Source organism: Anomaloglossus baeobatrachus, chromosome 2 (assembly GCF_048569485.1).
Source record: "Anomaloglossus baeobatrachus isolate aAnoBae1 chromosome 2, aAnoBae1.hap1, whole genome shotgun sequence".
Taxonomy (NCBI): Eukaryota; Metazoa; Chordata; class Amphibia; order Anura; family Aromobatidae; genus Anomaloglossus; species Anomaloglossus baeobatrachus.
Window position 1 is genome coordinate 661,411,048 of NC_134354.1, and position 24,770 is coordinate 661,435,817.

The following is a 24,770-nucleotide window of genomic DNA, read 5'->3' on the forward strand; positions in this document are numbered from 1 at the left end:
AGTTCATGTGACCATGACATACAAAGCCATGCACAACCCGTCTCCTCCCTACATCTGTGACCTAGTCTCCCGGTACCTACCTGCACGCAACCTCAGATCCTCACAAGATCTCCTTCTCTGCTCCTCCCTTATCTCCTCTTCCCACAATCGCGTACAAGATTTCTCCCGTGCATCCCCCATACTCTGGAACGCTCTACCTCAGCACATCAGACAACTCCCCTACCGTAGAAAGCTTCAAGAGGAACCTCAAGACCCACCTCTTCCAACAAGCCTACAACCTACAATAGCCCTCAGTCCAGTAGACCACTGCGCAACCAGCTCTGTCCTCACCTATCGTACCATCACCCATTCCCTGTAGACTGTGAGCCCTCGCAAGCAGGGTCCTCTCTCCTCCTGTACCAGTCTGTTATGTACTGATAATGATTGTTGTACGTATACCCTTTCACTTGTAAAGCGCCATGGAATAAATGGCGCTATAATAATAAATAATAATAATAAATAATAATAATAATGTGATAAATATGTGTAGAGGGATGAACTGAAACTGAAATTGATCACTGTAGTAAGCTTGGCACTGATGGTGGTTCTGGTGCTGCACTGATGTACTGATGGTGGTTCTAGTGCTGCATTCATGTACTGATGATGTTTCTTGTTCTACATTCATGTACTGACGGTAGTTGTGGTGCTGTATTCATGTACTTAAGGTGGTTCTGGCACTTGATTCATTTACTTAAGGTGATTCTGGTGCTGCATTAATATGCTGACTGTGGTTCTGGCATTGTATTAATTTACTTAAGGTGATTCTTGCGCTTCATTAATTTACTGTTGATGGTTCTGCAGCTGCATTCATCTACTGACTGTGGTCCTGATCTCGTACACATGTAACTAACCATAACGTGCTTCATGACAATTCCTGCTAAAAATACCTCAGTGTAAGTTAGGATTTGCTTACACTGAGTTTTTGGATCAGAAACTCTTTAACTCCTCAAATACTCAAAACTTTGTTGTGGTGCTGTATTAATGATGGAGGTTTTAGTGATGTCTTCATGTAAGTGCCCGTTTTAAACAAAAGTTTACATCCCTTGGGATTGATTCTGTGTGACTCTTGGCTTGAAAAATGAGGTGCACCCTTGGGCTAAAGGCTGGCCTGGCTACATCACACTGATACGGACAGACCTCACACTGCATGCTGTGTGGGCTGCGTCAGCTGAAGTGACATCACACAGCATGCCTGGAGCTAAGTATGAGGAGATTCTAGTGCCGGAGGGAGCAGGAGGGCTACAGTGAGAGGTAGCGAAACACTGCTCACCTCCTGACAAGTTCCCACAGGAGTCTATCTGGTCAGGTCAGCATCAGTCGCTCTGTGTGAGTTATTGCAGGATTCTCAACTTTGATGCAGATCACGTAGCACTGTCAGTGCCAAGTCATCGACTGCAATGTCATCCAATCTGCAGAAAATTCAGACTCTTGTAATTAATCATGCTGAGCTCCAGCAGAGACCAGATATATAACAACACCATCTTCCAAATTAGTATGCAAATTATATTTTTCTCTAATTTTCCTAAATGGTCAGTGCAAATGACAGTCAGTCTAATAAAAGTCATCACCTGTTAAAGTATACATCGAATTTTATTGAAGAAACCTCCCAATGATAACAGTATAATCTTCAAAATTTAAAAAAAACTCAAAATGCAAGGTTCCAAATTATTAGGCACAGTAGAGTTTCTAAACATTTTAAATGTTTTAAAGAACTGAAAATGCTCATTTATGGAATTTGCCGCATTAGAAGGTCACATTCACTGAAATAAAAAGCTATTTAAATCCAAAACATCCTAACAGGCCAAGTTACATGTTAACATAGGAACCCTTCTTTGATATCACCTTAACAATTCTAGCATCCATTGAACTTGTGAGTTTTTGGAGAGTTTCTGCTTGAATTTCTTTACATGATGTCAGAATAGCCTCCCAGAGCTGCTGTTTTGATGTGAAATGCCTCCCACCCTCATAGATCTTTTGCTTGATGATAGTCCAAAGGTTCTCTATAGGGTTGAGGTCAGGGGAAGATGTTGGCCACACCATGAGTTTATCTCCATAGCAGCCAATGACACAGAGGTATTCTTTGCAGCATGAGATGGTGCATTGTCATGCATGAAGATGATTTTGCTCCTGTAGGGACGTTTCTGCTTTTTGTACCATGGAAGAAAGTTGTCAGTCAGAAACCGTATATACTTTGCAGAGGTCATTTTCACACCTTCAGGAATCCTAAAGGGGCCTACCAGATGTCTCCTCGTGATTCCGGCCCAAAACATGACTCCTTCACCTCCTTGGTGACGTCGCAGCCTTGTTGGGACATGGTGGCCATCCACCAACCATCCACTACTCCATCCATCTGGACCATCCAGGGTTGCTCGACACTTATCAGTAAACAAGACTGTTTGAAAATTAGTCCTCATGCATGTCTGGGCCCACTGCAACCGTTTCTGCTTGTGAGCACTGGTTAGGGGTGGCCGAATAGTAGATTTATGCACCACAGCAAGCCTTTGAAGGATCCTACACCTTGAGGTTCGAGGGACTCCAGAGGCACCAGCAGCTTCAAATAACTGTTTGCTGGTTTGTAATGACTTTTTAGCAGCTACTCTCTTAATCCGTTGGACTTGCCTGGCAGAAACCTTCCTCATTCTGCCTTTATCAGCATAAACACGTATGTGCTCAGAATCAGCCACAAATCTCTTCACAGTACGATGATCACACTTAAGTTTTCATGAAACATCTAATGTTTTCATCCCTCGTCCAAGGCACTGCACTATTTGATGCTTTTCTTTCCCATGTTACTTGAAAACTGTGGCCTGCTTAATATTGTGGAACATCCAGTTTTCCTTTTATTGGGCTCACCTGGCAAACTAATTATCACAGGTATCTGTATTGATTTCAGTGATCCAAAGAACCCTGGACACAATACCATCAATGAGTTTCATTGAAAAAAAAAAAAAAATTATATATACATATACACAGTCATATGATAAAGTTTGGGCACCCCTATTAATGTTAACCTTTTTTCTTTATAACACTTTGGGTTTTTGCAACAGCTATTTCAGTTTCATATATCTAATAACTGATGGACTCAGTAATATTTCTGGATTGAAATGAGGTTTATTGTACTAACAGAAAATGTGCAATCCGCATTTAAACAAAATTTGACCGGTGTAAAAGTATGGGCACCCTTATCAATTTCTTGATTTGAACACTCCTAACTACTTGTTACTGACTTACTAAAGCACTAAATTGGTTTTGTAACCTCATTGAGCTTTGAACTTCATAGGTAGGTGTATCCAATCATGAGAAAAGGTTTTTAAAGGTGGCCACATGCAAGTGGTTCTCCTATTTGAATCTCCTATGAAGAGTGGCATCATTGGCTCCTCAAAACAACTCTCAAATGATCTGAAAACAAACATTATTCAACATAGTTGTTCAGGGGAAGGATACAAAAAGTTGTCTCAGAGATTTAAACTGTCAGTTTCCACTGTGAGGAACATAGTAAGGAAATGGAAGAACACAGGTACAGTTCTTGTTAAGCCCAGAAGTGGCAGGCCAAGAAAAATATCAGAAAGGTAGAGAAGAAGAATGGTGAGAACTGTCAAGGACAATCCACAGACCACCTCCAAAGACCTGCAGCATCATCTTGCTGCAGATGGTGTCAATGTGCATCGGTCAACAATACAGCGCACTTTGCACAAGGAGAAGCTGTATGGGAGAGTGATGCGAAAGAAGCCGTTTCTGCAAGCACGCCACAAACAGAGTCGCCTGAGGTATGCAAAAGCACATTTGGACAAGCCAGTTACATTTTGGAAGAAGATCCCGTGGAGTGATGAAACAAAGATTGAGTTGTTTGGTCATACAAAAAGGCGTTATGCATGGAGGCAAAAAAACACGGCATTCCAAGAAAAGCACTTGCTACCCACAGTAAAATTTGGTGGAGGTTCCATCATGCTTTGGGGCTGTGTGGCCAATGCCGGCACCGGGAATTTTGTTAAAGTTGAGGGTCACATGGATTCAACTCAGTATCAGCAGATTCTTGACAATAATGTGCAAGAATCAGTGACGAAGTTGAAGTTACGCAGGGGACGGATATTTCAGCAAGACAATGATCCAAAACACCGCTCCAAATCTACTCAGGCATTCATGCAGAGGAACAATTACAATGTTCTGGAATGGCCATCCCAGTCCCCAGACCTGAATATCATTGAATATCTGTGGGATGATTTGAAGCGTGCTGTCCATGCTTGGCGACCATCAAACTTAACTGAATTGAAATTGTTTTGTAAACAGGAATTGTCAAATATACCTTCATCCAGGATCCAGGAACTCATTAAAAGCTACAGGAAGCGACTAGAGGCTGTTATTTTTGCAAAAGGAGGATCTACAAAATATTAATGTTACTTTTATGTTGAGGTGCCCATACTTCTGCACCGGTCAAATTTTGTTTAAATGCGGATTGCACATTTTCTATTAGTACAATAAACCTCATTTCAATCCAGAAATATTACTGAGTCCATCAGTTATTAGATATATGAAACTGAAATAGCTGTTGAAGAATAGTATATATAAAAGTGGTAACAATTAAAATGTAACCTTTAATATTTATTATCTAAAAAAAAGACCACATAACAAGGACAAAAACGGTTGTAAAACCAACCCAATGACGGAGCAGATTTTTATCTCCAATTGTTGTCAGATATAGGACAAAACTCCACAAGGAGGGGTTGACCTCCACCGTGGTAATAGTAGTGACAACACTAGACAGGTTGTCAAACACAGTTCAGCAAGGTCAAGTAAACATAACTTACTACCATCTCAAAAAAAAATTGAAAAGAAGGGTTATCCAATATGTAGAGGGGGGGGGGCAAAATTATCGCCTCACATTACCCCTCAATTGGTAACAGTCTGACCTTAAATGCTCCAAGACCTCCCGACGCATTTCATAATTGGGCTTACTCCTCAGGGGATTATGGTCATGAGGGAGCTTAAGAACAATGGACCTCCAGCTTGGTGTGTCTGGGCCTGGCATAAAGCTTTACCAATTGAGGGGTAATGTGAGGCGATAATTTTTCCCCCCCCCTCTACATATTGGATAACCCTTCTTTTCAATTTTTTTTGAGATGGTAGTAAGTTATGTTTACTTGACCTTGCTGAACTGTGTTTGACAACCTGTCTAGTGTTGTCACTACTATTACCACGGTGGAGGTCAACCCCTCCTTGTGGAGTTTTGTCCTATATCTGACAACAATTGGAGATAAAAATCTGCTCCGTCATTGGGTTGGTTTTACAACCGTTTTTGTCCTTGTTATGTGGTCCTTTTTTTAGATAATAAATATTAAAGGTTACATTTTAATTGTTACCACTTTTATATATACTATTGCTCAGCTATATTCGATAATTGGTGAAGCATATGACACTCATTTTTTCCTGAAATAGCTGTTGCAAAAACCCAAATTGTTATAAAGAAAAAAGGTTACCATTAATAGGGGTGCCCAAACTTTTTCATATGACTGTATATATATATATATCGCTATGACACTTAAATCAAATTTGCATAATAATTTGGAACATGGTATATTGGGAGCATGTTGTCAAAATGGCTGCATGGCTTTAAGTATGGACAAGAATAGTCTGGGAATAAACTCCATCAATAAATAAATCTGTGTGTGACCTTATATTGGAGTACTATATTCATATATTTAAAATACAAAAGCATTATTGATACAATTACAAATTTGTACAATATGAAATTGCAATATGTAAAAAAATACTTTGAGTGAAGGTATATCATGCAAAAATCTAAAATACATCCAAGGAATTGGAGATATAAGTTCAATCAGAAAGTAAAATATATATTAACACGTACAGTGGGGAAAATAAGTATTAGATACACTGCTGATTTTGCAAGTTTTTTTTAACAAAGAATGGAGAGGTCTGTAATTTTTATGTAGGTACCCTTCAACTGTGATAGACAGAATCCAAAAAATATCCAGAAAATCACATTGTATGATATTTAAATAAATAATTTGCATATTATTTCATGAAATAAGTATGTGATACATTATCTAATCAGTAGTTACTATTTGGTACAGAAAACTTTCTTTGCAATTACAGAGTTCAGATGTTGTGTCGTTCTTCAAGTTTGGCACACTGCAGCAGAGATTTTGGCCCACTCCTCCATACAGATCTTCTCCAGATATGTCAGGTTTCAGGTTTGTGGCTGGGCAACATTGAACTTCAGCTCCCTCCAAGATTCTCTATTGGGTTCAGGTCCGGAGACTGGCTAGTCCACTTTAGGTCCTTGAAATACTTCTTACGGAGCCACTCCTTAGTTGACCTCGCTGTCTGTTTCAGGTCATTGTCATGCTGGAAGACCCAGCCACTAGTCATCTTCAATGTCTTATTGAGGGAAGGAGGTTGTTGGTCAAAATCTGGCAATACATGACGCCATCCATCCTCCCTTTAATGTCCTGTCCCCGTTGCAGAAAAGCACCCACAAAGTTTTGGGACAGTGTTCTTGGGGTTGTACTCATCCTTCTTCCTACAAACACAGCAAGTGGAGTTGATACCAGAACGTTCTAATTTGCTCTCATCTGATGTCACGCTAGGTATGGGGAAGTACCAAGGAAACAGCAAAAGGGAAGGGAAACCCTGTGTCTATGGAAAAAGGAGATGGTGACCGCTGACCAAACTTACCGTTGGCCACTGGCTTCCCTAACCAGCCTAGATAGGTGCCGAGCTGGATACCTGACTCTGGCTGACCCTGGAATAGGCCCTAGGTAGGGAACGGATGGGATGAGCACTTAAACACACTAAGCGCTAAAGGACACAGGGGAATACAAAAAGCGGGAGTGAACAAATAACTTATCTCCTGATGACTCAGGGAGAGGGACTGCAACAACAACAAAATTTCTCCAGATGAATCCAAGCCAACTGTTTGCACTGAAAACTTGTTAAGGGTATTAGGCTTATCACTCGCATAGACCAGAAGGGAATGAGGATTTTTAAGGACACAAAAGCGAAGTGCTGATGAAGACAGCTGACAGGGTGAGGAACTCTGCAGGGTCCTAAATGGAAAAGGATAAACCCCAAGCAGAGAAGATACATAATATACCATATACACGAAGCAGGAATAATAAAAGATCAGGGAGCAGTTTGTGCAACCAAATGCTGTGATCTTCTATAGCCGGACACCACAGGAAGTCTGTCACCCTTGACATCTGACAATGAGACCTTTTCCCATGCCTCCTCTGGATCATCTGCAGGATTTTAATCCATGACTACGTAGTTTGTTACAAACAGTAATCTTTGAGACCATGGTCCCAGATCTCTACAGGTCATTGACCTTGTCCTTCTATGTAGTTCTGGGCTGATTCTTGACCTTTTTCATAATCATCCTTTCCCCATGAGGCGAGATCTTGCATGGACCCCAGACCAAGTAACATTAAGACTGAAATTCACCTTGTGTTTTTCCATTTTTAACAATTACACCAACAGTTGTTGCCCTCTCACTAAGCTGCTTACCTATTGTCCTGTAGCCCATCCTAGCCTTTTGCAGGTCTGCAATTTTGTCCCTGATGTCCTTAGATAGCTCTTTGGTTTCTCCCATGGTGGAGTGGTTGGGGTGTAATTGATTGAATGAGTGTACCAGTGTCTTTTATACAGATAACAAGTTCAAACAGATGCAATTAAAGGGAATCTGTCACCAGGTTTTTGCCACCTAATCTAAGAGCAGTATAACGTAGGGGCAGAGATCCAGATTCCAGCGGTGTTTCACTTACTGGGTTACTTAAGCTAGGTTCACACATAGCGACAGCGACAACGACATCGCTGTTACGTCACCATTTTCTGTGACGCAACAGCGACCTTGTAAGTCGCTGTTATGATCGCTGCTTAGCTGTCAAACACAGCAGAAGCAGCAGCGATCATAACGACACGCGTCGCTGTGCTACATGTGCAGGGAGCCGCACTTAGCGCTGGCTCCCAGCACTCCTAGCTACAGTACACATCGGGTTAATTACCCTATGTGTACTTCAGCTACATGTGCACAGAGCAGGGAGCTGGCACTGGCAGCATTAGCGGCGGACGCTGGTAACGAAGGTAAATATCGGGTAACCAGGGAAAGGTCTTCCTTGGTTACCCGATGTATACCCTGGATACAGCTTACCACAGCTGCCAGACGCCGGCTCCTACTCCCTGCTCGCTTCATTTCGTCGCTCTCTCGCTGTCACACACAGCGATGTGTGCGTCACAGTAGGAGAGCGACGACTAAAAAAATGAAGCTGGACATTCAGCAACGACCGGCGACCTCACAGCAGGGGCCAGGTCGTTGCTGGATGTCACACACAGCGACAGCGACGGGACGTCGCTGCAACGTCACAGAAAATGGTGACGTAGCAGCGACGTCGTTGTCGCTGTGTGTGACACCACGCTTAGTGTAGTTTTGATAAAATTACTGATTAATCAACAGTAGATTATCATTAGAAGACTACATGGCATGCTGCCAGGTAGTCCAGCATATTCATGAGCTCTGTATAACTGCTAGATCTGCAGCAGAGAAAACATTGATTTTTTCAAAATGACAGCAAACAGCTCAGTAAGTGACACATCCCTGGGATCAGGATCTATGTCTTTACATTATGCTGCTCTCAGATGGGGGAGCAAAAACCTGGTGACAGATTTTGTTTAATACAGGTAGGGCAGAGTAGGAGGGCTTCTTAAAGAAAAAATAACAGGTCTGTGAGAGCCAGAATTCTTGCTGGTTGGAAGGTGATCAAATACCTATATCATGCAATAAATACAAATTAATTATTTAAAAATCATACTATGTGATTTTCTGGATTATTTTTTTTTATTTTGTCTGACACAGTTGAAGTGTACCTGCAAAATAAATTACAAACCTCCCCATTCATTGTTGGTGGGAAGACTTGCAAAATCAGCAGTGTATAAAATACTTATTTTCCCCACTGTATATGACATACAGTTAGGTCCAGAAATTTTTGGACAGTGACACAATTTTCGCGAGTTGGGCTCTGCATGCCACCACATTGGATTTGAAATGAAACCTCTACAACAGAATTCAAGCGCAGATTGTAACGTTTAATTTGAAGGTTTGAACAAAAATATCTGATAGAAATTGTAGGAATTGTACACATTTCTTTACAAACACTCCACATTTTAGGAGGTCAAAAGTAATTGGACAAATAAACCTAACCCAAACAAAATATTTTTATTTTCAATATTTTGTTGCGAATCCTTTGGAGGCAATCACTGCCTTAAGTCTGGAACCCATGGACATCACCAAACGCTGGGTTTCCTCCTTCTTAATGCTTTGCCAGGCCTTTACAGCCGCAGCCTTCAGGTCTTGCTTGTTTGTGGGTCTTTCCGTCTTAAGTCTGGATTTGAGCAAGTGAAATGCATGCTCAATTGGGTTAAGATCTGGTGATTGACTTGGCCATTGCAGAATGTTCCACTTTTTTGCACTCATGAACTCCTGGCTAGCTTTGGCTGTATGCTTGGGGTCATTGTCCATCTGTACTATGAAGCGCCGTCCGATCAACTTTGCGGCATTTGGCTGAATCTGGGCTGAAAGTATATCCCTGTACACTTCAGAATTCATCCGGGTACTCTTGTCTGCTGTTATGTCATCAATAAACACAAGTGACCCAGTGCCATTGAAAGCCATGCATGCCCATGCCATCACGTTGCCTCCACCATGTTTTACAGAGGATGTGGTGTGCCTTGGATCATGTGCTGTTCCCTTTCTTCTCCAAACTTTTTTCTTCCCATCATTCTGGTACAGGTTGATCTTTGTCTCATCTGTCCATAGAATACTTTTCCAGAACTGAGCTGGCTTCATGAGGTGTTTTTCAGCAAATTTAACTCTGGCCTGTCTATTTTTGGAATTGATGAATGGTTTGCATCTAGATGTGAACCCTTTGTATTTACTTTCATGGAGTCTTCTCTTTACTGTTGACTTAGAGACAGATACACCTACTTCACTGAGAGTGTTCTGGACTTCAGTTGATGTTGTGAACGGGTTCTTCTTCACCAAAGAAAGTATGCGGCGATCATCCACCACTGTTGTCATCCGTGGACGCCCAGGCCTTTTTGAGTTCCCAAGCTCACCAGTCAATTCCTTTTTTCTCAGAATGTACCTGTTACGGTTGCTGCGAGCACTGGAGACTATGTCCAGATTTCTTGCTACTGCACATGTGCGAGCGCTGGAGACTAAGGCGGGCTTTGCACACTACGACATCACAGGCCGATGCTGCGATGCCGAGTGCGATAGTGCCCGCCCCCGTCGCAGCAGCGATATGTGGTGATAGCTGGCGTAGCGAAAGTTATCGCTACGCCAGCTTCACACACACACTCACCTGCCGTGCGACGTCCCTGTGGCCGGCGACCCGCCTCCTTGTTAAGGGGGCGGGTCGTGCGGCGTCACTGCGACGTCACACGGCAGGCGGCCAATCAGAGCGGAGGGGCGGAGATGAGCAGGATGTAAACATCCCGCCCACCTCCTTCCTTCCGCATATCCTACGGAAGCCGCAGTGAGGCCGGTAGGAGACGTTCCTCGCTCCTGCGACTTCACACACAGCGATGTGTGCTGCCGCAGGAGCGAGGAACAACATCGGACCGTCGCGTCAGCGTAATCATGGATTACGCCGACGCTGCACCGATGATACGATTACGATGCTTTTGCGCTCGTTAATCGTATCATCCAGCCTTTACACACTGCGATGTCGCATGCGATGCCGGAAGTGCGTCATTTTCAATTTGACCCCACCGACATTGCACCTGCGATGTCGCAGTGTGCAAAGTGCCCCTTAGTCCAGATTTCTTGCTACTGCACATGTGCGAGCGCTGGAGACTAAGTCCAGATTTCTTGCTACTGCACATGTGCGAGCGCCAGAGACTAAGTCCTATCTTGGAGCCATTGCACATGTGCGGGTGACATCATCGCTGACATGAGGTCACATGTCTCTGACACCTTCTATGCCGATTGGTCGCTGGTCATGTGCTTGTGATGCCTTGCTCAGTGATAGGCCAGCATGACGTCACTCCTGTCGTTCTGGCAGCGGATTGGCTCTGGTGTCCTCCATCTTGGATGAGGCACAGAGTCTATATAAGACCCTGACACACGCCGCATGGCGCTCAGTCCTCTTGGTTCATGCATAAGAGTAGACGCTCTGTGCGCGTTCCTCTAGGCATTCCTCTGTCTATGCTAGGTGAGCGCTACCGGCAGGGTAGCGTTCTTATACCTTACAGCTTCGGCTGCTGTCCGTATCCTTACCTCTTAGGGGAGCGGACATAGGCAGGTGCCTGAGGCACATGGTCTGGCTGGGCCTTGTGGTTCGACTCGTAGGTGGACGTTGCCGCTAGGGTAACGTTCCTTATACTGCGTCTGGCAGTTGTTCGTATCCTCGCACACTAGGGGAGCGAACAGAGGTAGGAGCTTTGTGCGGCTTACGCTGCTGTTCGTCTCTTTTGCACCACTAGAAGAGCGGACCTAGGCAGGTGCCATATCTAGTGGTTCGTGTCCTCGCACACTAGTGGAGCGAACGCAGGTAGGAGCTTTGTGCGGCTTACGCTGCTGTTCGTCTCTTTTGCACCACTAGAAGAGCGGACCTAGGTAGGTGCCATTTCGCACACATTGCCTTTGTCTCTGTGATTATTAACAGAGATCATTCCACACACCCTCCAAGTAAGGGAGGAATTGCTTTACTTACTTATTATATCCTTCTGTGAGTTAACAGAGGTATTGCACTCTGCCATAGTCTGCAGCAGAGTCTTTGCACGGTGGACCCTGACTGTCTGATACTCCTTTAGGTTCTTATCAGACAGCCCCCCGTAACAGTACCCGACTGTTGATTTTGCTACTCCAAGCATGTCTGCTATCTCTCTGATGGATTTTTTCTTTTTTTTCAGCCTCAGGATGTTCTGCTTCACCTCAATTGAGAGTTCCTTAGACCGCATGTTGTCTGGTCACAGCAACAGCTTCCAAATGCAAAACCACACACCTGTAATCAACCCCAGACCTTTTAACTACTTCATTGATTACAGGTTAACGACGGAGACGCCTTCAGAGTTAATTGCAGCCTTTAGAGTCCCTTGTCCAATTACTTTTGGTCCCTTGAAAAAGAGGAGGCTATGCATTACAGAGCTATGATTCCTAAACCCTTTCTCCGATTTGGATGTGAAAACTCTCATATTGCAGCTGGGAGTGTGCACTTTCAGCCCATATTATATATATATATAATTGTATTTCTGAACATGTTTTTGTAAACCGCTAAAATAACAAACTTGTGTCACTGTCCAAATATTTCTGGCCCTGACTGTAGATTGCCAGTTTATATGAAAGAGTAAAATATTTTAAAACCTGACACATGAAGGTCAGTATAGTACCATGTCATATATGCCTTAAATTGAATATAAAGCAGAAACTATGTGAGTTCAATGACATTATGTCTAAAAAACAATAGCATATAAAAACAGGCTATGACATTCTAATATATCCCTGTAATCCCACACACTGCACATACACATATAAATACACTTCACATATGGTACATACTAGCTTGTCTACTCTTACATTACTCTAGACTCCTGCAGTTAGAGGACCTTTGGTGACATTGTTGTCACATGATTTTGATGTCACCAAAGATCCTTGAGCAGTCTTAACTTGGGAATAGAAATTCCCAAGTTAAGACTGCTCAAGTTAAAAGAGTGGGAGCTCTTAAAAATTGCTGAGTTTTCCCCACTTTCCACCTAATGCTCCATCTGCATACCAGCCAGTCTCCACTTCAGTTCCTCTAGACTCCTGCAGTTGAAGGACCTTTGGTGACATCATGGTCACAATGAAATGGTCATCAGTGTGGGATGTGGCCACAGGATATCTACTTATATGTCTTTCCATGACTCTTGCTTGAAGCCTCGCAATGGTGTGGTACTGTTAATTAATTGTTGGGTATCATCTTCGTCTAATGATGTAAAAATGGAGGACTGTTTAAATACCAATTCTAATTGAACCTCGAGATTTATTGGGTGATCATGGATCAAACACCTGTTGTGAATTTTGCCATTAAGCTCCTTGTTAGTGAACATCAAGTTGTGCAAAAAGTACTGAAACATTGAACAATTGAATATGTGCAACCAAAAGTTTAGAGAAGGTCACATTAAGTACACTTGAAAAGGTCAGAGTGCATTTTAGGATGATCCTGAAATTTCACCCAAAAGCCAAATATATCTAACTTTTTGTTAGTAAATGGAAAGTAGCCAGTAATCCATTGACCCTTTTATCCATCTCTATTAAATCTGTATTATTGTCTTTTCCTCATACACTAAACTTGACTTCTGTGCTGCTACATACACTTCTATACAGTTTTTCAGTGTTTGATAACTTTCACACACTATCGCTACAACTACGCTGTGAGCTGTACCTTCCTTTCACTATCTAGATTCCCTTCTGAACCATATGATGAATGCCACACAACTCCAGGCACATTTAAGGAAGGTGAGAGGCACTCCAGTGTCATATCACACCATTAGAAACAGTTTACATCAGCTTCATTTGTGTACTAGATGACCTGCAAGGCGTCATCATGTTGCTGGACAAGGGACCAGTACTATTCAGTCATGAAAGTCAATTCATGCTGAGCAAATATGATGGGCACCAACGATGTTGGAGACATCAAGTAGACTGCTATGCATCAGCCACTGTGATCACCAGACGAGCCTGTGGTGGTGGTGGTGTTACAGTGTGGGCAGGTGTGTCTAGTCAATACAGAACTGCCCTACACTTTGTCAATAGAACAGTGACAAGCCCCTACTAGTTGAGTAACCATAATCCAATCATTGTGCCTCTTCATGAACAACACAGGCCTAATTTCACTTTCATAGACGACAATGCTCCAGATCGTCGAGGTCGCGTCATTAGGGATCGGCTGCTGGACAGGTACCTCAAATGGAGGTTCCTGCACTTTATCCAGACATGAATCCCATACAAAACGTATGGGATCAGCTGAGTTGCCATGTAGAGGCTCGTAACTCTGTACACCAGAACCTCAATGACCTGAGGGCCACCCTACAAGAAGCGTGGGATGCCATGCCTTAGCAAACAATAACTTGACTTGTGAACAGCATGAGACATCATTTTCACGCTGTAATTTATGCTCAAGCGCACATGACAAGTTATTGAGACATTTACTTTTTTTTCCAGAGGGTATACCCACCACTTTTGTTAGCTTTTGTTTCAATAAATTGTTGGAGATGAGGAAATCACCACTGCATGCTTCTATTTAAATGTTTTACTTTCATGATAAAATATCACTGTTTCGTGAATTTTTTATGTTTAGTACAAATTTTACCCAAAAGTCAAAAATCCTTAACTTTTTGTGAGTAGTGTATGTTGAGGTCCCTTTCACATTACTAAGGCTTGTGTTTCATGAAAGAGCCTGAAAGGTATTCAGTACAGTCCTAGGAGACTTTACAGTGTAAGACATGTCTTTTCATGGAAATGGGAGGCTTTATAATAATTCTTGTATAAATTAAGCAGGAGAATTCGAATTTCAAAAGATTTGCTCAATTTAGGGTCCACGCAAGTACACTGGAGATCAAAATTAGAGAACAATGCATAATCACTTGCTTTTTTATGAAATAATGTAATCTAGATTGATCAACATTTGAAGGTTTATTTGATAAGGAGTACACCATGTCACTAGAAATGTTTTACAAAAGCACCAAAGTTTAATAAACATAAACCTTTATTTTGTCCAAAATGTGATGATCATAATTAGAGAACAGCAATGACTGTAGTACAAAGAAAGATAACTACATTTTTTTAAGTTAACAACAGTCACCAATCAGTAGGAAGTGTGCAGGCCTTTGCTTTGAATGACTTCAGCACATCTGCAGCCACAGGACATCACTATCCTCTCTCACTGCTCTGGTGTGATTTTGGTCCGCTCTTCTTCCAGTCTCTTCCCCAGTTCTTTGACTGTTGTGGTTTTCTTGGCCATAATTTTGTCACCAAGGATTTTCCAGAAGTTTTCTATTGAGTTTAGATCAGAACTCTGGGTTTGCAATTTCATTGTGTCAATGTTTTCTGGTTCAAGGAACTACTTTATTCGTTTTGCTGTGTGACAGGGGGCATTGTCTTGCATAAAAATTACGGACTGATAGTGTGATGATCGCAAGTAAGGAATCATGTGTTGTTGAAGAAGGTTCTGATACACACGTGAATTCAGTCTGTCATGTAGCTGTATGAGAGGTCCAACTCCTGCTGCAGAAAAGATTCCCCAAACCATGAGACTTCCTCCACCACCTTTTACTGACTTCTCAACACACTTTGGATTTAGTCTTTCTCCATTTTGTCAATGAAAATAATGTTTCCCATCAGACCTAAATAAATTAAACTTGGTCTCATAACTAAAATGAATTGTGGACCACTTCTCCTCTGTCCACACAACATGCTTCTTTTGCTTCTTTCTGCTAATGAGAGGTTTGGTCATGCAGAGTGGGCTTTCAGTCCAAATGCTCTTAAACATTGTGACACTGTATGATGAGACAGATCCTTACCCTGTTCAGTGCTGAATTTGTGAGCAATTCCAGCTGTGTTGTTGAAATGATTACCCATGGAGATTCTCTGTCCTCTCTTGCATTTGTCTGTCAAGGGTGACCAGCCTTCTTGGGGAACTTGAAAGAGTTTTTGATGTTGTAAAGAAGCAATATTCTCAAAATCACAGACTTGAAATGACCAACCTCTCTTGCTGTGGCTGATAGGGTCACCTCTTTGCCCATCATCTGGACCACCTGCTGCTAGAGGGTTTCAGTCAATTGAAACAGCACACCATTTTTGCAAAGTCAGTGCAAACTGGAAAGTTAGGCTGTCAGTTACATAGGGTTTGTCAGATAATTAAGGAAATTAGCACCAGGTGCCAGATTAAACAGCAATAACTTGCAGGTAACGAAACGTGTTCTCTAATTTTGATCAGTGTTCTTTTACATTTATTTTATTTACATTTTTATTACGTGCTTTTGAAAAAATCAATTTATGAAATAAGTTTAAAATACTGCTAGTTTACTCATGTTAGGATATAATCACATAGGACTACACAATGACCTTAACATTTAGGAAATTGTGTGCTGTTCTCTAATTTTAATCTCCAGTGTATGTCCTGTTAAGATGTAATGGCTCTCTTCATTTTTTTGTATGGGAGCTCCAGAAATTGTTAAGCTCGTGCATTCTCACTTCTATCTAAACTGTCATAATCCTAGTAACATTCATGGGTTAGCCTACTGCTCTGAAGTATTCTGCACTGATGAAAAAGTTTACTACACCTGAAAACACAGGCATGGTGTCTTCATTAGGGCTCCTGAACTTCGCTGTCCTCAGGACTGACAGACAGTTCTGCTTCGTGCAAAGGGGATTAAATCCTTCCTTATTGCATCAACCTTACTCTGGATAACTCATCCCTGCCCAGGGACAAGCACCTTGTTCTCCACGTGGCTATTGGTTTTGAAAAGGAGGGAGACTGTAAATAAAAGTGGAGAGGTGAAGCAATCAATACATGATAAGGGAGGGCAGTGCTTTCCAAATGACCAACTGTGCCAAAAGGGCAAATAATATTTAACACCCTGGACAAAAGCTTTAGGAGAGCTTGAAGCAGTAAGGGGAGGAGGCGAGTGTAATTACCAGCTGCAGTATATAGGGCAGTGTAACAGGAGGGAGAGGCTTAGTGGAATTCAAAAGTGTTTAACTTTACCTGTTCTGCTACAATAGCTACACATTGAAGGGATCCTATCTGTGATTCTTGGACCTCTCTCGGTATCTGAGCTGCAGAACTCTACATTTGTAAGTAGCTTATAAGAACTTATGATTCAGAAGACTTTACAATTTTCACTCACTGACTCATTGAAAATCAGGTAAGGACTGGTCAAGATCAACCAGTCCGATCCACCTGGAGCTCTAGAACTGTGATTCTGCATCTCTGACCTATCATCTGACAGGGGGTGTCTTGGAGTTAATCCCAGACTCAATAGCCACATGACAGCTAATGCTGGACCAGGTCTCTGATAAAAGCAGGATGCTCGCTGCGCAGGACCCACAACTGCAGAGGAGCTGAAGAAAGTGTTGGCGAAAGACACTTGAGACTTACAGAAGTTGACAGCTTCCAACTTTATTTTTCCTGCCTTTTATGAAATGAACTTTGGTGAAATGGCTTCAAGAACCCACAAAGAAGGTATCTGCTTTTACCTGCTTACTATACTAGGTGCTTGGGCCGCCTCCACCCAGACTGGTAGAAAAACTGAATGCCCATCCTGTGGGGTACAAGACAAAGATGCCATGATGGAGATGGCCAAGCAACAGATACTACAGAAATTACATCTAAAGGAAAGACCAAACATCACACACCCCATTCCTAGAGCAGCAGTAGTCAATGCTCTGCGCAGACTACACTTAACCAAGCCAAGAATGGATGGTCTTTTTGGGTCTCCTAGCTGGGACAGTAATACTGAGAATTATGAGACGGAGCAACAAAGCTACGAGATCATCAGCTTTGCTGAAACAGGTAAGAATATAATCATTTCAACTTTTTTATAACTATACTTTATTTCCTATAATCTTTTATATTAATACTATAATTCACATACAATCACAGCATAGGGGTCACGGGTACGATGTAAAAGTAATAGAAATCGTGATATAAATGCAATAACACAATATGTAGTAAGTACACTGTAAAATACAATATAATCAATGTTGTAGTATAAAATCCAAACAAAAGTTAAACAAGTTGGCATTAACCAAACAACTGTATCTCCAAATATATCACAAGTGTGAACCGATGCTAATTGCTAAAACTACATGAGAAACAAAGGGATACAGCAGCACTCTGTAAAAATGAATTTACGTAAATATATAGAGTTGCTTTAAATGTTAAAGTCACCACATTGTCTAATATATTACATCTGAAATCTATGGTATGAAGATGGCCTGTCAACTGAGAAGCTAGTGGATGTAGCAAACAGTACAGTAGACTATGACATACCAACCGTCCAGACACAACACTGTACAGTACGGGTCAGGATGCACTAGGAGGTCTATTTACTTAGTGCTACCCTATCAATGCTATTCGGAAGGCTTTAGATTGTAGTAAACTCACTAAGCAATCCAAGAGTCTACGACTTGTAAAATGTCATCTATTTTATATGACAGAAGCAGAGCTTATGGTAGGCCATGAAGTCCAGAATGTAGAGGAACATGAAATACATTATCCTGCCTTAAATAAGAATTACAACTTTTTTCTTATTAATAAAAGATGGCACGGTTCGATTTAAGATTGTTGTTTCATGGCTTAATGACCAAACAGCAGTGACATCTAATGGATATAGAAGGGTGTGCACTATTTAACAGAAAACGCGGAATGAGCAAAAATAAAACTACAAGTAAATTGCCACTTGTGTGGTAGGAAGCAGATGTTAAAGGGAATCTGTCAGGTCCAATATGCACCCAGAACCACGAGCAGGTCTGTGTACATATTACTAATCCCTGCCTAACTGCCTCTGTATACACTAGCATAGATAAAGAGATCTTTAGAAAAAGTATTTCTAAAGCTCCTTTATGATATGCTAATGAGCACAGTTACTAGTGTCAAGGGTGTTAGTTCCTGCACAAATTCTGCCCTCTTAGCATGGTAGCATGCCCACAGGGGCGTGCTAACATGCTCTTCAATGCCCACTGCCGGGGTCATCACTAGCGGTGACATGCGTACCTATGTCTGTTGCTGCAGCCTCAGACACCGGGTACTGCGCATGATCAGGTCACCGCACTATGAAGCCAGGTGTACACGTTCCGACTTCAGAGAGGTCTAGTGCGCATGCCTGGAAGTGCCGGATACTTCTGATCATGCGCACTGCCCGGCATCTGAGGCTGTAGTAATTGACAGGTACACGCGTCATCACTGGCAGTGAGCATTGAATAGCATGTTAGCACGCCCCTGTGGGTGTGCTAACATGCTAAGAGGGTGGAATGAGTGCAGGAACTAACACCCTTGAGACTAGTCCCTGCGCTCATTATCATATCATATAGGATCTTTAGAAATAATTTTTCTCTTTATCTATGCTACTAGATACAGGGACAGTTAGGCAAGGATCCACCCAGAACTGCTTGTGATTCTGGTTGCATATTACACCTGACAGGTTCACTTTTAGGAAGCTTATTGAGCCTTGCCATAACCATAACCCTCAATGTTAACCTTATGAGCAGCATTAGAAATCCATGGGAGTGTATTTACACAAACTATACTAACAGCAGTGATGCAACATGTCTTTATTTGAAAGAAAGTAGGGGAATTCTGTGTCTTTAGGTAGGGTTTTTATTCATACTGGTGCCTGTCTCAAAATGTCTGGCTTAACAACATGTTATTTATTTGGGGTTGTCAGATTGTGTCCCCCATACAACCGCTAAACCCAAATAAATAATTGACCAGAGCACATCTCGTATCATATCGATACCGCTAAACCCAGTGTCTGGTGTAATCATTTTTGTAAAAAAAAAAAAAATGCCTTTAAAAAGTTGGTATTAGTTATATCCCTTCACTTCCATAAATTAGCTAAAATACAGCTCATTGATCTTCCACACTTTGCAAATATTTGTAAATAATGACTAAATAATATAAATTAATGGACCTTTTTCTTCTTTCTACAGAAAACCGTAACAAGTCAAGCACAACCTTGACCTTCCAGTTTACTAGAGATAATGAACAAAATGTACATGTTCTTCAAGCCCATCTCTGGGTCTACTTCAAGTCCAACAGGACACACCAAGCCAATCAGAATATTAAATTGTATATGGTGCAGCACTCCGAAAGTTCACGTGTTTTATTACATGAGAAATATCTGGAGCCAAGATGGACTGGTTGGCAAACGTTCTCTTTAAAACAAATGCTGCAGACATTCTTTGATGATGGAAATAAAAATTTACAACTGGAACTTGACTGCGAGGGATGTGAGAATATGCCAGTGATCGTCAATACCAATGATTCCTACCAACCATTTCTCGTAGCGCAAGCAAAGGTACGAGAGCGAAGCCACCACGCTTCAAAGAGAAGTCTCAAGTGTGACCAGAATTCTAACCTCTGCTGCCGGAAAGACTATTATGTAGAATTTAAAGACATTGGGTGGAATGATTGGATTATAAAACCTGAGGGATACCAAATAAACTATTGCATGGGCCTTTGCCCCATGCATGTGGCTGGTGCACCCGGCATGGCTGCCTCATTCCAAACCACAGTCTTCAATCTCATTAAAGCCAACAATATCCATACCGCAGTGAGTTCTTGTTGTGTTCCCACAAAAAGACGTCCTTTGTCCATGCTTTACTTTGATAGAAATAACAACATTGTTAAGACTGACATTCCCGATATGATCGTGGAAGCATGTGGATGTAGCTAAGGGTACGCCCATACTGACATAAAAAAGAGAGAAGCTGGCTTGTCTCTTAGGCATTATGTGTTTGCAGAAAAAAGACTGCAGAAATGAACTATCTCGCGGAACACACATGGAATCTTGAAGATTAGCGTGTGGCTTCATGATACTTGACAACTGGATCATTTTGTGACTTTTCATTACAAATGCTTTATACCCATGACTGTACAAATCCATCACACTGGGACTTATGTAGAAAAACTGTCTCGGCGAATAGAGTGACACTGTTGCTCATATCAAGTATTTGATAGGGTTAAGATTTCAATTTCTAAAGTGCTCTATACAAATAATTGCTAAGATCAGCCCGTTTTTCCGAGACGTTTTGATGCGTAATGTATCACCCATGCTTTTCTGTGGGTATAAAGCAAATACAAGGTATTCTTCCAATAACAATATGATCAATGTAATGAACACTACCAAAGATTAAGCACCCAATGTTCTAAATGAAAACAGAGAGACTATCAGACCCTCTCCAGATTTTATCGTGTTACATTTTAGTGCCAAACGCAAAATCTAGAAGATAAAATGGAGCCTTCATGAACATTTTACGCAATGTCCCAATCACACAGAACCGTTGCATGTGTCACTTTACGATAACTGAATGTCATTACTAAGTGCTCAACTGTATTTTTTCAAGCATCTCATAGATTCTTTAGCACAACTAACTTGTATTTTATATTTTATTTGTATAATATAATTATTTTTATTATTTTGCACTGTTTAATAAACAAACATAAAACTAAGAAACTGTATTCCTTATTGAATTGATTCCCTTATAACGAACTTGGAGGAAATAGCCAGTAAGAATCCAAGTACAAAGCAAGAGACAGACTATAATGTCATACATGAAATGCTGGATCTACAACTCTGGAGTCAGTAAGGATGGATTTGGTGCATAAATGTGACCCCTTGGCCGAATACTTATGCGTTGACAACAAATTATCTACAAGGAACAACAAAATCAGACAGATATCATTGATAGACATCTTTTGTTGGGGGAAATTTGGGAGGATACTATACACATAAGGCCTAAGCCACACGGCATGAAAATCAGTGCGAGTGGAGTGCGATAAAAAATCTCATTCCACTCGGACCAATATTAGCCTATGTGTCAGCACACATGAGCAATTATTTTCTCAGCCTAAAGGGGGCTTTACACGCTGCGACATCGCTAATGCGAAGTCGTTGGGGTCACGGAATTTGTGACGCACATCCGGTCGCATTAGCGATGCCGTTGCGTGTGACACCTATGAGCATTTTTGCATCGTCGCAAAAACGTGCAAAATCGCTCATCGGTGACATGGGGGTACATTCTAAATTATCGTTGGAGCTGCAGGTACGAAGTAGTTCGTCGCTCCTGCGGCAGCACACGTTGCTCCGTGTGACACCGCAGGAACGAGGAACCTCACCTTACCTGCCGCCGGCCACAATGCGGAAGGAAGGAGGTGGGCGGGATGTTACGTCCCGCTCATCTCCGCCTCTCCGCTTCTATTGGGCGGCCACTTAGTGACGTTGCTGTGACGCCGCACGGACCGCCCCCTTAGAAAGGAGGCGGTTTGCCGGTCACAGCGACGTCGCTAGGCAGGTAAGTATGTGTGACGGGTCCGGGCGATGTTGTGCGACACGGGCAGCGATTTGCCAGTGTCGCACAACAGATCGGGGCGGGAACACATGCTAGCGATATCGGTACTGATATCGCAGCGTGTAAAGCGGCCTTTAATCGGACCAAGAAAGCAATCGCAGCATGCTGCGGGTGTAATGCGATTCTGTTTTCTCTCGTACCCATTCAAGTCTATGGGGCGAAAGAAAAATCGTACTGCACTCACGGTACACAGATGTACTGCGAATTCAGGTCGAGAATGGCAATAGCCGGCTACGGAGAAGAGCGGGAGATAAATCCCTCCCTCCCCTCCGCAGCGCTGGCCCACCCCTCCTCAGAGCCGGCCCACCCCACGCAGCTGAGGTCCGATCGCACGATCGGACCTCAGTTGCAGGGACACTCCCATGACACTCGGCTCTGCTGTACTGCCAGCGTGAGCCGAGTGTCATGCGAGGGGATCGCAGTAATCCCCATGTGGCCCCGGCCTACTGGACCAGCTATTCCTACCAAAAGTGGCTGATTTTAATGTCTATAGGGACATTTAGGTTCAAATTCCTTAAGACCAGCATGCTCAATGCCAGCCTTGTTGAGGGAGCATGTTGAAGTCAGATGGTCAAAATACATTAAAAAGTACATGCCGCTTAAAGGGATCTTCCCAACTAACAAAGTTAATCTTACATTTCATTTTAATCAATGGATCTTTGAATAATAATAATTTACACAATTGGATGTGTCTAAAAATGCTCATGTGCTTAGATAATCTTATATATTTGTCCCTGCTGTGTACTGTGTAATGGCCGTGTCTGACCGTAACAGGAACATGGTCTGATCATACCACAGCTCCTGGGCAGGGGAGGATGTAAAAAAAGAGAGTATATAAACATTACTTCTCAGGATCACAGCTGATTCTTTTTGTGAGGTAAAACATTTTCCTGCCAGTTGTTAAAAAAATGTTTAACCTCAAAGAAAGAATTATCTGTGGTCCCATGCTGTAATGTCTGTAGACCTTTTTTTACTTCCTCTTTGGCCCATAAGTCATAGTTATCCCCTCCCCATGTTAGAATTAGCATAAGCATTATACAATCGACCTAGCAGGACCCGTGTGACCAGAAGGGGCGGGGCCTCAGCCAACAAAGCAGATACAAGGAAGCATCATTTGTCTGTTAGCTGAGGCCCCTCCCCTTCTGGTCACATGGGTATGACGTCACCACAGGTCCTGCTGGGTCGATTGTATAATACCTATGCTGATTCTAAAAGAGGGAGGGGGGGAGGGGATAACTATGAATACCCCCAAGATATTATCTGATCATCAGCTGCTGTCACTCAAGAAGCAGCTGATTTTATAAACTTTACTTTCTTGGATTTCAAAACCTAAACACCCAAGCTGACCGCTACAGGTATGTATAGAATCAGCCTGATAGTGCCAGTATAGCACTGGCTTTAGGTTATATACAAAAATCCTGGTAATTGGTTCCCTTTAAGTAATGTGCACTTCTTAATGAAATAGGCACACCTTACTCCAGTGGTCCATTTCATTATCACTGGCATGATACAAAACACCTGTATTAATAAATTTGGCCCAGATGATGAATCACTGGTAAGCAGAGCATTACTTTATTCATTATGGAAATCAACAGTGAAGTAATTTAGATCTTCGGTTCTAAAGCTCATTCAGATCTCCACTTTTCATGTATGAGTCCCATCCTTGGTTTTTATGGATAGCACTCACATCTGTGATAGTTTGTGCGGTCATTCACATTTTTTTTGGTGGATTGTACAGACATATCTGATTTTACAGCCTGATTTTCACAGTCAGAAAGGAAAAGGTAGAAAAACTTATTATCTCCATGTACGAGAAAAACTGATGACACTTGGACCACGCTCTGGTCAAAGTCTGATTTCAAAAATAGTTTTTCTCGCACAAGATAAAAAACAGACGTCTACATGAGCCCTAAAACTGTATGTCTAAAGGCTGCTTTACACCAGACAATCTATCGTGCGATAGATCGTCGGGGTCACGGTTTTTGTGACGCACATCCGGCATCGCTGGCGATGCTGGCCTGTGTGACACCTCCTAGAGACGCAGTATTGCTCACAAATCGTGAGTCGTGTACTGCTCGCTAGGTTCCATAATATCGTTTAATTTAGTTGTTCATCGTTTCCGTGGTAGCACACGCCGCTCCGTGTGACACCCCCGGAACGATGAACAGCAGCTCACCTGCGTCACGCGGCCGCCGCCGGCTATGTGAAGGAAGGAGGTGGGCGGGATGTTTACGTCCCGCTCATCTCCGCCCCTCCGCTTCCATTGGCCGGCAGCCGTGTGACGTCGCTGTGATGCCGAACGTCCCTCCCACTCCAGGAAGTGGATGTTCGCCGCCCACAGCGAGGTCGCACGAGAGGTAAGTACGTGTGATGGGGGTTACCGACTTTGTGCACCACGGGCAGCGATTTGCCCGTGATGCAAAAAGGACGGGGGCGGGTACGATCGATTGTGAAATTGCACAATCGGTCGTACCGTGTAAAGCAGCCTTGATTCATTAATACTGGCATTGTGCATACCAGCCTTAATGAACGGGACCGCTGGAGTATTGTGCACATAATTCATTCACTTAATAAATTAGGCGCATCTTACAACTAGAGTATATCA

At 42.5% G+C, this 24,770-nt stretch overlaps 1 protein-coding gene and 1 long non-coding RNA gene across 2 annotated transcripts in view; one reads left to right on the plus strand and one right to left on the minus strand.

Moving 5' to 3' along the window:
- LOC142290506 (uncharacterized) overlaps positions 1 to 24,770 on the minus strand; it is a 200,121-nt gene that overhangs the window by 73,352 nt on the left and 101,999 nt on the right. The window lies entirely within an intron of this gene.
- On the plus strand, positions 16,826 to 21,233 carry LOC142290505 (inhibin beta B chain-like). Its single transcript, XM_075334468.1, has 2 exons — positions 16,826 to 17,606; positions 19,745 to 21,233. The coding sequence occupies exons 1-2, from the start codon at positions 17,237 to 17,239 to the stop codon at positions 20,488 to 20,490; spliced, it is 1,116 nt and encodes a 371-aa protein (XP_075190583.1). The 5' UTR covers positions 16,826 to 17,236; the 3' UTR covers positions 20,491 to 21,233.

Coding starts and splice junctions, on each gene's coding strand:
- LOC142290505 (XM_075334468.1), top strand. CDS start 17,237: ATGAACTTTGGTGAAATGGCTTCAAGAACCCACAAAGAAGGTATCTGC. Junction 17,607..19,744: donor CATCAGCTTTGCTGAAACAG/GTAAGAATATAA, acceptor TTCTTTCTACAG/AAAACCGTAACAAGTCAAGC.